This window comes from Quercus suber, unplaced genomic scaffold, assembly GCF_002906115.3.
Source record: "Quercus suber isolate HL8 unplaced genomic scaffold, Cork oak 2.0 scaffold_274, whole genome shotgun sequence".
Classification (NCBI taxonomy): Eukaryota; Viridiplantae; Streptophyta; class Magnoliopsida; order Fagales; family Fagaceae; genus Quercus; species Quercus suber.
The window spans coordinates 715,316-728,341 of record NW_027069730.1 but is presented as its reverse complement, the minus strand read 5'-3'; the positions used below and the strand labels follow the sequence as shown (position 1 = coordinate 728,341).

Sequence of the window (13,026 nt, the reverse complement as noted above, 5' to 3'; positions counted from 1 at the left end):
GACACATCCCATTCCCACACTCTAATTAAGTGTTAACTCGTGATTGGGGCATAAGTTGACACAACATGGTTAGGTTCCCAAGGTGGACTCATGTGAAAAGTGTTGAACCAATCACAACTTGAGACATAAGTAGGGTGTAATTTCTGCCTGGTCTCCTCCTTTCCCTGGTTTCTCAAAGTGAATTTTCATGCTGCATTAATAGACAACCAAGCAAGTATTGCAGCTTTTTGTCATGACCACCAGGTGAGATTCTTTTTGCGTATACAGACTTGGTATATATTGACAATCCCTTGATGGCAAAAGCCAAAAAGCAGCCCTTCCAACAACTTCAAAAGCTACTGACTGCAGCTTCACCAAATTAATCCTAGAAGGAGATGCAAGCAATGCCGTTCAATCGCCCACTTGCAGCCCCCAATGGTCTATTGATTTCCTAATAGTAGACATCGAATCCTTCTTGTCGCTGTGATCTAGTTGGAAAGCTATTCATGTTCTCAGATTGTCAAATGAGCTAAGCTCATTCGTGGGTGTGGGCTCTGTCACGTAATGTGAAGGGAATTAGACCCATCTCTTCTATCTCTTGAGTTGTTTTAAGCCGCAGGGAGAAGATAGAGAGAGTTCCCCGGTTTTTGGTTCAATAAAATTTGGTAAAATCAGTAGCCTTATGGAAAATTAATAGATACTCCCAACTATAGCTAATGTAGGTAGACCATTTAATATAACCAAAAAAAAAATGACATGAGCTTAAAAGGCAATGCGGAAAAAGTACCTTTGTTTATTTGTATAGTGTACAACGTGGCTGCACTCGAGGAATACCTAATAATTACTCGTAGCATTACCAAGAAATCAAAGAAACAATCACACCGAAATTCGCCTACTAATGATGTTTAAACACTTGCCTCCATGTGATAATTTTAGAATTTTATAGTTGAGTAGAGCTCTATAACCTAAGGCATGACTGTGAAAATATTATGTAGTGGATTATATATTAGAGTTGCAAATCCAAATATTCCAAGGGAAACAGGTAACAGAAATAGAGAAATGCGATGCTACAAACAGTTAAAGATTACACAACATGCACTAAATTGCTAAGATTGCAGGAAAAGAAAAGCAATTGAAATTTCACAAATATCTTAATCTGCTCTCTCAGAAACGGAACCTAAGTGAACTTCAACTTCGAGAGAGAAAGAGAGAAAGGATGGACACGTAATACGAAGCAAAACTAGAAAAGCTTAAGTTACTCACAGAATTATTTGATTCCCAAGAATCAAGCCGAATCAGTTTTCTTTATATTTTCGATGGAGCTTCTGAGCTTCTTCTTGGTCGAAAAAACAGTGCGATTTTGTGAGTTCGGAATCCCTAAGAAAACTGCTGGGAATTGTGATGGGCCCATTTTGTGAAAAAAAATAGATGTCTGCCTAAACGGGTCGGGTTATTTCGACCCGGATTGGAAAGCTTTCAAAATAGGCCGAGTACCAACTGTTATCTAGTGAGGCCCCTGCTGCTCATTATCATTAGACATTTGCTGGTGCTACTACTACTCTATTTGGATTGAGTGAGATTGAATCTCAAATCTCTTATTCAACTATTAGAAACTTTACCAGTTGAGTTAACTGAAACCTATGGGAGAGAGTGAAATAGAGTATGATAGATAAAAATTTGTCCAAAATTAGCCAATTTTCAATTAATTTTACTTTACTCCCCTCCACTCATCCTCTTTTCCCCCCTATCCAAATAGATCTTGCTTGTCATTAGTCTAATTTTTTTTTTTTTTTTTTTCACTAATTAATTAAACAATTGCTTGGGAATAAAAGGAAAAAAAAATTGTTGTGATTCGTCAATAGTAATGACTATTTAGAAATTTAAAAACCTTTTTTACATCTTTCAATGAAATCAAATCTTATAAAACTTTTGAAATTAAATAATATATGCATTGCGATATATAATCATAGTCCCAATAAACACTCAACGGTCGTCACACATGTGTAATTCCATTTAATTTTTTCTCAACAAAAAAATCCATTGAATTTTTTATTTTATTTTTTAAGTAGTCGATGAACAAGGGGATAAAAAATGGTAGAATAGCAATCATTGAAGAAGAGTTGGCTAAGCTTGATGACAATGGGCCATCAATGCCCTTATGCTATCTGCATGATCCTCCCTCGACTCCAACTCTTATGATAGTCATCATAATTCCACAAATTAATAAAGGTAATGCTATATTGAGAAAGACTTTTATCCGATACTCTTGTACACAAAACGAGATACAAACCAACACGCAATCATTTTAGAACATGTGTCGCGTCTGTGTAACGTCCAATGCACGTAATCATTAGATACAAGTGAGACAATACACCATTGCTATTGTTTAATGCCATATTTCTATTCTTTGAAAGTTCGTTATGTTTTGACATAAATGCTAACTACCTATTTGGATTATGAATTCGATTTATTTTCCTTTTTAATTATTAGGTAAAATACTATTGATCTTCTATAACAGGGAATAAGATATTTTGCTTTTGATTGCCCATGGTTGGATTAATAGACAACTTTACATGTGTAAGTAAAATCGGAAAGAATGGGAAAAGTGAAAAATGCGAGGGACATGTCCCTTCCCACGCCCCTAATTCAATGTTAGCTTGTGATTGGTGTATAAGTTAACACATAATGCTTAGATACTAGAGGTGGACTCATGAAAAATATTGAAATCCAATCACAATTTGACACAGAAGTAGGGTGTGAATTTGGGTGTAGGAAGGGATGTGTCCATGAGAGGACTTTGGAGAAATATGTGTTTTAAATGTTAGCAATAAATATTGATGTTCTAAAATATTGCATTTTGAGAAAAAATGTTCCATTCGTGTCCTCTATAGTGTCGTATGTTCTCACCCACTCTACCTTGAAAAATAATGGTACCAAGTGGAGCCATTTTTTAATGTTTGGACTTTGGATTCTAAAAGCCCCCCACCCCCCATCTTTGTTCTGCTTCCATGGGAAAGAAAAGAAGAGATTTCGCATGGTAGCTCACACTGACGTGTTCTTTATATCTCTTTCACAAAAAACGACACCAATATTTAATTGAGGAGTTGCAAATTATATGCAAGCACCGAGCCATCCATTCATAAAAAAAGTCAAAAGGTGGACTTGTAAACCCAAAAAATATGAAATGCATCGTATTCTCCATTTAAATATATTAGTTCCGTTACAACCCACACTTTCTTTGGGCCGAAGTAAAACAGTGAGATTACGTAGCCCACACTGACGTGGCATTAATTATTTTAGCTTGGCAAAACTTAACGGGCAAGAAATTGTAAGCCATCGCTATCACCGCCAAGACTGGAACACGAAACGAAACCTTGGACTTCACAAAAATAAAAAAATATCTATAATTGCAAACTACCAAAAATACCCTTCAAAGATAACCGTTCAAGGGACAAAACTTTAACTTGCGCAAGAAGTAGAGGGGCCCTTTTTGGCACTTCACTATAAAAAGAGTCGCTTTCACAGGCTCACAAATGAACGCCTATAAGAGAGGGTTTCCGAGCACAGATAGGTTGATTCTACAACTTTCATTCAACATAATATACTACACTATTTGATTGAGGCCGTAGAATCCAATGGCTTCGCAATCGATGGCCCAAAACGACGGCGCAGCAAGCAAAATTGTGGAAACGATTAGGGTTAGAGTTCCTCAGGGCCAGAGTTCTTGTGCCATGTCGAGCTCTTGCTCGACCCGGTTCATGATCCAGAACCACTCCAACTTCAAGCGGAGCGGTGCTCCGGCCCGGTTCATGTTCTACCAGGCCGGTTCGTGGATTGATTTCCCGAGCGAAGTGTTCGGAGGTCTTCGATTAGGGTTCTCCGAAGGCAAGCCTGTAATCGACTTGTCGATTGGAGGAGCCAAATACCTCTTCGATTTCCTGCGCATGTTGCAGATCGATTTCGTGACCGAGAATCAGAGGTCCATTGCTTGGATCGATGAGAATGGTAAGTGCTTTTTCCCCAAAGTTTTCGTCGACGAAGAGGCCCAGGAGGAGGAGGAGGAGAATCATGCAATTCCGAAGATCGAGATTGAGATTCGAGTTGACATGGACGGGAACTCGAATTCGAATTCGAATTCGGGTAAGCGGAAGAGAGTGGAACTCGAATCGATTTCGAACGAGGACGAGGCCGAGGTCACTTCGTCAAAGAAGAAGCTGCGAGACGACGAAGATGGTGCAACGAAACGGCTGTGTTTAACGCCTAGTTGGCCGAATGCGAAGCCTTTGAGCCAAGGAGATAGAGAGTACTCTGTATATAGCAATTTGTTGATTAAAGGGCTTAGGAAGATTGATCTTGAAAACTGTGCTACTATTACTGCAATTCACCAATGTACGCGTACAGGACCATTGGAGAGAGCTCGCTCACAAGTTTTTGAGAAGCAGATTGAGATGATCAAAGCAACTCGAGGAACGTCCAATACTGTGTTTGCGTGGTATGGGGCTTCGGCGAAAGGCGTGGAGGGGATTTTGAAACATGGATTTGCAGTGCCAAACAATGGGACTGGTATATATTTGTCCCACGTGGACTTACCTCATATAAGGTAGATTAGCTGTACGTGATTATATTCTGTTTTTGAATTTTTGAGTTTATATCTTTTTGGTGCTTTGATGAGTATGACTTCAGATAGAATAGAACGGAGTAAAAAGATTCCATGTTACCGAATTTAACTAATTTGTTGTGGAGTCTAGCTGACCCGAGCTTTTGGGACTAAGGCTTTGTTGTTGTTGTATTTAATGAGAATTATTGGGGCTAATGAATTGATGGGTTGGGTTTTGTTTCAGTGCTCTGCGATTGGAGGCAGATGATAATGGCGAAAAACATTTAATACTTTGTAGGGTAATTTTGGGTAAAGTGGAAAGGGTGAGGCCTCAGCAATGCCATCCTTCTAGTGAGGTTTTTGACACTGGTGTGGATGATATTAAGAATCCGAAATGGTATGTGGTATGGTGTACCAATATGAACAGCCATATTCTTCCCGAGTGTGTTGTGAGCTTCAAATCTTCAGGTATATATGAATGAAGGCTTCATCTTCTTGGTTTTGCTTTGATTTTTGTACTACCTGTTTTTCATTTTTGGAAACTGATTTTACTGTATTGTTAATTTTTCAGGCTACTTGAGAGGACACGGTAAGTATCCATTTTCCCAATTATTTTCAAAGATGAAGAGTTCCCTTCCTGCTTCGAAAGTTCAGGAGTTGATGGCTTTTTATGACATATTTAAGGTAAGTAAGTGGCTTCCAATTTTGGGAAGACTATAGTAGTACTTTTTGTTTTTTTTTTTATGCGAAGTGATATGCAAGAACTAGAAAGTTAATTTGTAAAATTATTATGGCTTACAACAGGCTGGGAAGGTGGCTAAAGATGTTTTTATAAAACAGTTAAGATCTGTTGTGGGAGATGAGATGCTGCGGTCAACCATTCAGGAGATTCATACTTCAGAATGGGTTCTTCCTAGATTTTTTTTCATTTGGAGGATTTAGAAATGCTTTTGTCATTTTATATCTTACACCTCAAAAAAAGAAAAGAAAAGGAAAAAAAAAAAAAACTTTTGTCATGGTCTATTGAATAGTAGATTACATGCTAGGATTAGAAAGCAAAGACTCAACCATATGAAAGAACAAAACACTAGTTTGTAGACTTTTCATATAAAAGCATTTGAAAGGTTAAGATTCCTTCAAATGTAGCTTTTTTATCATGGACAAAAGCCTAGGGACATATCATCACTATGGAGAATCTTCGAGAGCGAAATATTTCCATTATTGATTGATGTTGCATGTGTAAACATATGTGTGGGGGTAAGGGCCTAAATTTGTATATAAGGCCTTGGGCCTTGGTCAAGAGCGTGAGTAGTCTGAGGACAAAGAAACGAGAGTGAATGGTTCAAACTCAGAACTTAATGAGCAAGATACGAATGAGAAGGTGGTCCGAGTAAATATAGATCAGATGTAGATCCTAATGATTAAAGTGACTTTCCAGTAAGCTCTAATGATAGGGATGTGCGCCATAAATGTACAAGAAAAATGGGAACCCAAAAATAACTAAAAGAAAGCTGCTACCACCGCATTGAATGCACTACAGTTACTTTTCTGGCCGCATTTATATGAAGAAGACTTCTGAACAATGTTACCTTTGTTACCACAACTCACAAAAAGCCAAAGAAGGTATCTGATGAGACAGACACTCACGTAAGGACTCAAATGATCAACAAGTGTAAATCAAGATGGTCCAAAATGGGATATATAATGCAAGAGACCCTTCACGAGAAGGGTTGGGGGGTGGGGGGAATAGAGAAGAGGCACTGTAGCAATCTAAATTGCACTTTTACTCTGTTTAATCAATTTATATGGAGACCTCCTCGGACAGTGAGTTCATCTCCTCGGACAATGAATTTATTTAGCTCTATGTTCCTTGTTTTTGCTTAATCATCTTTTACATCCATACTAGCCGTTGTCCAATTCATTAGTGCCTAGTTCTTTTAATCCACTTTCTACAAATTTATTGCACTAAACTTACTAAGCCAACATCCCATACATCTTGGGCTTGGGGGCTATAAAACATGCCCTTGCAATTGGCGTTGTCTGTGGAGAAAACTTGTGTATTAGTGAGTGCAACGGTCGACTATGATAGGATCCATCGGGCAAAACCCACAGGTTCTCTATGACAAGAGGATTTTCTTAACCTTAAGTGTGAAAGAGATCGTGAGCATGAACAAGATTGAGAGGGTAGTGGTGCTAAGATTATGTACCTCGACCTGTACAAGGGGCTAAAGCCTTGGGGGCGAATTCAAACTTTATCTGTCATCATTTAAATATTGACCCATCCATCACTCCCAAAAAGCAATCACCTCGGTGCCCATCCAAGAGACATGCAGATCTTGTCAGAGATGAGGTTATGAAATTCAAGCAGGCAGGGGCCATTAAGCAAGTGTTCAAACAGAACCTTAGTCATGTCTAGGTCCTCGGACCAAATGCTAAGGGGAAATTAACACTATGACATCTTTAAAAGTACTTAAATAAAACCTTAATCATGCCTAGGTCCTTGGACCAGATGCTAAGGAGAAATTAACACTATGACATCTCTACAAATACTTAAACAGAACCTTAATCATGCTTAGGTCCTCGAACCAGATGCTAAGGGGAAATTAACACTCTATGACATCTCTACAAGTGTTTAAACAGAACCTTAGTCATGCCTAGGTCCTCGAAATAGACGCTAAGGGGAAATTAACACCATGACATCTTTACAAGTGTTCAAACAGAACCTTAGTCACGCCTAGGTCCTCATACCAGATGCTAAGGGAAAATTAACACTATGACATCTTTACAAGTGCTTGAACAAAACCTTAGTCATGCTTAGGTCCTTAGACCAGATGCTAAGAGGAAATTTACACTCTATGACATCTTTATAAGTGTTCAAACAGAACCTTAGTCATGCCTAAGTCCTCAGACCAAATGCTAAAGGGAAATTAACACTATGACATCTTTACAAATGCTTAAACAGAATCTTAGTCATGCTTAAGTCTTCGGACTAGATGCTAAGAGAAAATTAACACTCTATAACATCTTTATAAGTGTTCAAATAGAACCTTAATCATGCTTAGGTCCTCGGACTAGATGTTTTGGGAAAATTAACACACAATGACATCTTTCGAAGTGATTAAACAGAACCTCAGACATACCTAGATCCTCAGACCACATGCTTTGGTTTTTCACTAAGGGTCCGTTTGGTTCTCGTAAAATATTTTCCGAAAAATACCTATTTTCCAAAAATGCTATTTTTCAGAAAATGAAAATATTTTCAAGTGTTTGGTTATATTATGAAAATTGTTGTGAAAAATATTTTCATGTGTTTAGTTCTATTAGAAAAATGTTATTTTCCTACAATTTTTTCACATTTTCTCAGCATCCAAACAAATTTTATTACAAAAAATTTAAAAATCACAATCAATTCAATAACAAATTCCAGTAGCAAATTCCGACAACTTAAAAAAAAACAAAACTAAATCGTCAACGAGATCAAGGAAGAGAGAGCGATGGGTCACCGTCTGGGTCTAGGTCGACGACGAGATCTAGGTCAAAGGTCTAGGTCGTCGAAAAAAACAAAACTAAGTCGTCGACGAGATCGAGGAAGAGAGAGCGATGGGTCGCCGTCTGGGTCTAGGTCGACGACGAGATCTAGGTCGAAGGTCTAGGTCGTCGAAGGTCTGGGTCGAAGGCCGTGGGTTGAAGGTCGAAGGCGATGGGTCGAACATCTGGGTCTGGGTCAAACACTTTAGGCTTTGGGTTCGTGGGTCGCTGGCTCTGGTTTGAAGATCGGTGGGTCGTAGGTCAACAACTCGTGGCGGTGGTCGCCAGCTCTGGCTTTGGGTTCATGGGTCGCTCCGTTTCTTCCTCTCTCTCTCTCTCTCTCTTCGGAAATACTTTCAAGTGAAAATAGGTACTGAAAATGATTTCCGCTGTGTAAGGGAAAATTGGAAGTGATTTTCCGGAAAATTCTATTTTCCGGAACAGCCAAACACGAAGAAAATGTGGAAAACCATTTCCTGAAATGATTTACGCCCAATTCAAACGCAGCCTAAGTGTCAAAACAGAACCTCAGACATCCAGCTCCTCAGATGGCTGGCTTTGAGCAAATTAAAGTCCTCAATTATTGTGAGATCAAAACCCCACTTTTTCTCCTCGAATAAGAGGGAAAAACCGGAGTTTTGAGGGGCTATTGTAAGAGTAAGGGCCCAAATTTGTATATAAGGCCTTAGGCCTTGGCCGAGAGCATGACTAGTCCGAGGACAAAGGAACAGTAATGAATGGTTCAGACTCAAAACTTAATGAGCAAATATCTAAGAGCATATTTGGTAGATTGTAATAGGAGTTGTAATGTAATAATTATTCCTATAATTTAGTTATTCTTTAGTTTGATTATGTTTTTATTACAAGGAATAATCACTCCTTCTAAATAGCTATTCTTCAAAACGATGAATAACTATTCCTCTTTAAAATGTTGCATTAGCTATTCCTTAGTAAATGCAATAATTTCAAAACTTAATATATTTCCAAGTAAACAAACTTTCCATATACATCTAACAATTATAAAAATAAAAAATCATAAAAAATAACACATATCTCTTTTAAATTTAAAAGTAACAATTTTTAAGGAAATATAAATTATATGAGAAAAAAATTTCCTAAAATAAATATTAAGTTTTATTCTAATGTTATAACTCACAACCAAACTAATGAATAAGTTTAGTTATTATATTACAACACATTTTATTCCTAGTAATAAATATTACAATTCCTGTCGTAATTTCTATTCAGTGTACCAAACGTACCCTAAAGAAAAGCTGCTACCACCACATTAAATGCACTGCAGCTACTTTTTTGGCCGCATTTATGTGGAGAAGACCTCTGAACAGTGTTGCCTTGATTATTACAACTCACAGAAAGCCAAAAAAGATGTCTAATGGGACAAGCACTCACGTAAGGGCTCAAATGATCTACAAGTGTAGGGTCAAGATGGTCTAAAAGGAGATATATAATGTAAGAGACCCCATGAGAGGGGTGTGGGGGGGGGGGGGGGGAGGGGGGGGGGGGAATAGAGAAGAGGCATTGAATTTATTCAGCTCTATATCCCTTGTTCTTGCTTAATCATATTTTACATCCATACTAGTCGTTGTCAAATTCATTAGTGCCTAGTTCTTTTAATCCACTCTCTACAAATTTATTATATTGGGCTCACTGGGCCAACATCCTATACATCTTGGGTTTGGGGGCTATAAAACATGTCCTTACAATATGCATAATGGGGAGACAACTTAGCATTTATTACTTCGTTGTAACTATGTGTACAATTTAGGGTCATGAGTTTTTTTGTCTTTTTGGAGTGCAACGGCTTCTGCTGAGGAGGGTGGTGGAGTTATTGGCATGCTAGAAAGGGGAGCTTTGGAAGACAAATGCCATAAACCCGTACCCCAAATTTTGGAACTACGGTTTTGTTGTTATGCTGCCTCACTGGGTGATGTAGACCATTTGGGGTGAGAGAAACCTCCATACATCTTTCGTTGTTCAATTTATTTTCAATGAATCATTATTACTTTATACACACACATGCATATATAGGGTTTTACTGATGTATGCCCTTTGAGCATCCATTAATAAACCATTTTAGGAAAACTTATTCAGGGAAAATGAAAAAATGACTAACTTTTCAATTCTCCATAAAAAATTTCTTAAAATTGATGATTAATGTATGCCCCAAAGGCATACATTAACCGGACTTATATATATTTTAAAAAAAGAACACTAGTTTCTAAATAAGAACTAGAGATATTTCCAATGCTTAAAGTTGATGTTCAATATCTACAGCTCATGAGACCTACACAGATCCACCGTAGCTCACCCCAGTAAAGGGATGGGACGAGGACAGGGTTAGCTAGGAATCAACACCTAAGGTTGCATGGAATCAACATTAAGCATTATAACAACCTAGGACTTAGTACATGGGCTTGCTTGAACTTTAGAGCCCTTTAAAAAGAGTCCCCAAATTACATCAAAAATGAAAATAAAATAAAATCACAATGAGATAACATCATATTAAAAAACACCCTCTATAATAGCATCAATTATTATCAATAAGCTTCAATCACAATCAATCAGATCCAACAAAATCAATTAGTAACTTATTAAAAAAAAAAAAAATCAATTAGCATTGATAGGTCCAATTTGCTGTCCACACCATCATCATCTTCAACCTTTGTGCTCTTCTCAAATGACCTATAGATCAACTGATTGAGTCTAGGTTCTCCACAACCAACTTGATCCACATGACAACCCCCACAAGGTGTTTTCCTAAAGCACAGTTCAATAAATTCAGCCTCCCACGTTGACAATATCAATTCCGAGAATGCTCCAAAAGGCCTTCACAAGCTTAGCCTCCTTAGTTTTCAACTTTTCATAAACATTTAGTAGGCCCTTGCGATTGATGCAAGGGTGGTTGCACATCTTACCCTTATCGGCACAAATCGAGTAGCTATCCTTGACTTTTTTGGTAGCAGGAGAGGGACCGATATGCTTCAAGACCTTGATAGTTGCAAAGGTCTTCTCAACATTCTCAATGGATGACCAAGCCCTCCATCCTCATCTCCTCCACACTAGGAAGCTCATGTGCACTTCACTATGGTGCACAAGAATGCCTTCCTCACCAAGCTCAAGTTCAACTTCAAAAATGTATTCAAAATCATTCACAACCTAGGATACTTTTTAGGATTTCCCAAAAAAAATCACTTCTTTTTTTTTTTTTTTTTTTTCATATCTAGATTAAAATCCACATCCTACATAGTGGACCTAAGTAAATGTTTGCATTCGTTAGTTCTTCACAACAAACTCATGAACTAACCACCTCTACTTCTTACCACACTCCCACCCCTAGGCCCTAAGGATAGCCACCAATGCAGAATTACAAAACCAAAAGAATACAAAACAACAACAGAACCTACAAAAATTTAAATAAAAAAAAATTTACACTGCACATCTGAACCACAATGCCGAACATTCTATTCAATTGATTTAAATAGTAGTAGAAACACCCAAACAACATTAGCTCCAAACTATGAAACTTAAAACTTTTTTTTTGAACTTATAGTTGGCCCATTGTATGGTGAGGTGCTTCAATACCAAAAAAAAAAAAAATGGAAAAAAAAAACTACAAACTAGTGTTTTGTTCTTTCATATGGTTGAGTCTTTGCTTTCTAATCCTAGCATGTAATCTACTATTCAATAGACCATGACAAAAGTTTTTTTTTTTTTTTTTCCTTTTCTTTTCTTTTTTTGAGGTGTAAGATATAAAATGACAAAAGCATTTCTAAATCCTCCAAATGAAACAAAATCTAGGAAGAACCCCATNTGTTAGAGCCTTATAGCTAAATTGATACCTCCTACTCTTTCTAAAAGAGATATCCATGATTCAACTCTCCCTCTTTCATTGTTATATATATATATATATATATAAACTCAATCAAAAAAATTTTCTTTTAAGCCTAAAATCCAGTTGGCTCACACTAATTTAGCCTCCAATCTAAGGTAGAGGTTAGCATTAGCCAAGCACCCAACCCTCAAGAAGGGGGGAATTCACAAGGTACAAAAATGTATATAAAAAAATTTATTATTTCATGAAACTTTTCTAGATCAATACACTAACTAAGATTTTCATTTAAAAAAAAAAAAAAAAAAACCAACAATGTCATTTGTATAGCTCATTGTTGAGGTACAAATTTTCGAGCCTTAATTTCATTAGCCCACTCACAAAAAATACCCACACAAGCCTATAAATTATTTTGAACCCACATAAATATTTCCCACATATTACTCAAATATTCTCCACGTTATTAGGCTCTCACAAATATTTCCTATATAAAGCTCCATAAATTACCTTGGTCCCTCTCACAAATATTACCCATTGTATCCCACATATTATCCAACTTAGATTTTCCACAAATAATACTTATCACCTTACTACCAAAATAGGGCTACAAAATTATGCTATCTCCATAAAAAAAACCCAAAATCATTTAACTTGTGGGCAAAGCCCAAAAGCCCAACAAAACCTTTTTACAAAGTCTGCTACAATGCGGCATCTTTTAAACCCGCTACGATGCGACATCTCTAAAATCCGCTACGATGCGGCATCTCTAAAGCCCACTATGATGCAGCATCTCTAAAGCCCGCTACGATGTGGCATTTCTAAAAGCCCGCTTCGATGTGACATCTCTAAAGTCCGCTACGATGCAGCATCTCTAAAACCCGTTATGATATGGCAATATTTTTACAAAATCCTACAAAGCCCAAACGCTAATTTGGCACCTATTTTCATAAAACCCAAATGCTAATTTGACACTTATTTTTAAAGCTCAAATGCTAATTTGGCACTTATTTTACAAAGCCTAAATATTAATTTGGCAACTATTTTACAAAGCCCAAACATTAATATTTGACAC

The 13,026-nt window shown here is 37.3% G+C and overlaps 1 protein-coding gene across 1 annotated transcript; it reads left to right on the top strand.

The window, feature by feature from the left end:
• The first annotated feature begins 3,537 nt into the window (after nt 1-3,537).
• LOC112004432 (probable inactive poly [ADP-ribose] polymerase SRO2) lies at nt 3,538-5,532 on the top strand. The gene is made up of 4 exons (XM_024036684.2): nt 3,538-4,579; nt 4,821-5,044; nt 5,148-5,260; nt 5,381-5,532. The coding sequence occupies exons 1-4, from the start codon at nt 3,615-3,617 to the stop codon at nt 5,516-5,518; spliced, it is 1,440 nt and encodes a 479-aa protein (XP_023892452.2). The 5' UTR covers nt 3,538-3,614; the 3' UTR covers nt 5,519-5,532.
• The last annotated feature ends 7,494 nt before the right edge of the window (nt 5,533-13,026 follow it).

Bases quoted from the DNA above. Each gene is read 5' to 3' on its own strand.
- LOC112004432 (XM_024036684.2), top strand. From the start codon at position 3,615: ATGGCTTCGCAATCGATGGCCCAAAACGACGGCGCAGCAAGCAAAATT. The intron at 5,045-5,147 runs GTATATATGAAT...TTAATTTTTCAG, and splicing joins TGTGAGCTTCAAATCTTCAG to GCTACTTGAGAGGACACGGT. The intron at 5,261-5,380 runs GTAAGTAAGTGG...GGCTTACAACAG, and splicing joins CTTTTTATGACATATTTAAG to GCTGGGAAGGTGGCTAAAGA.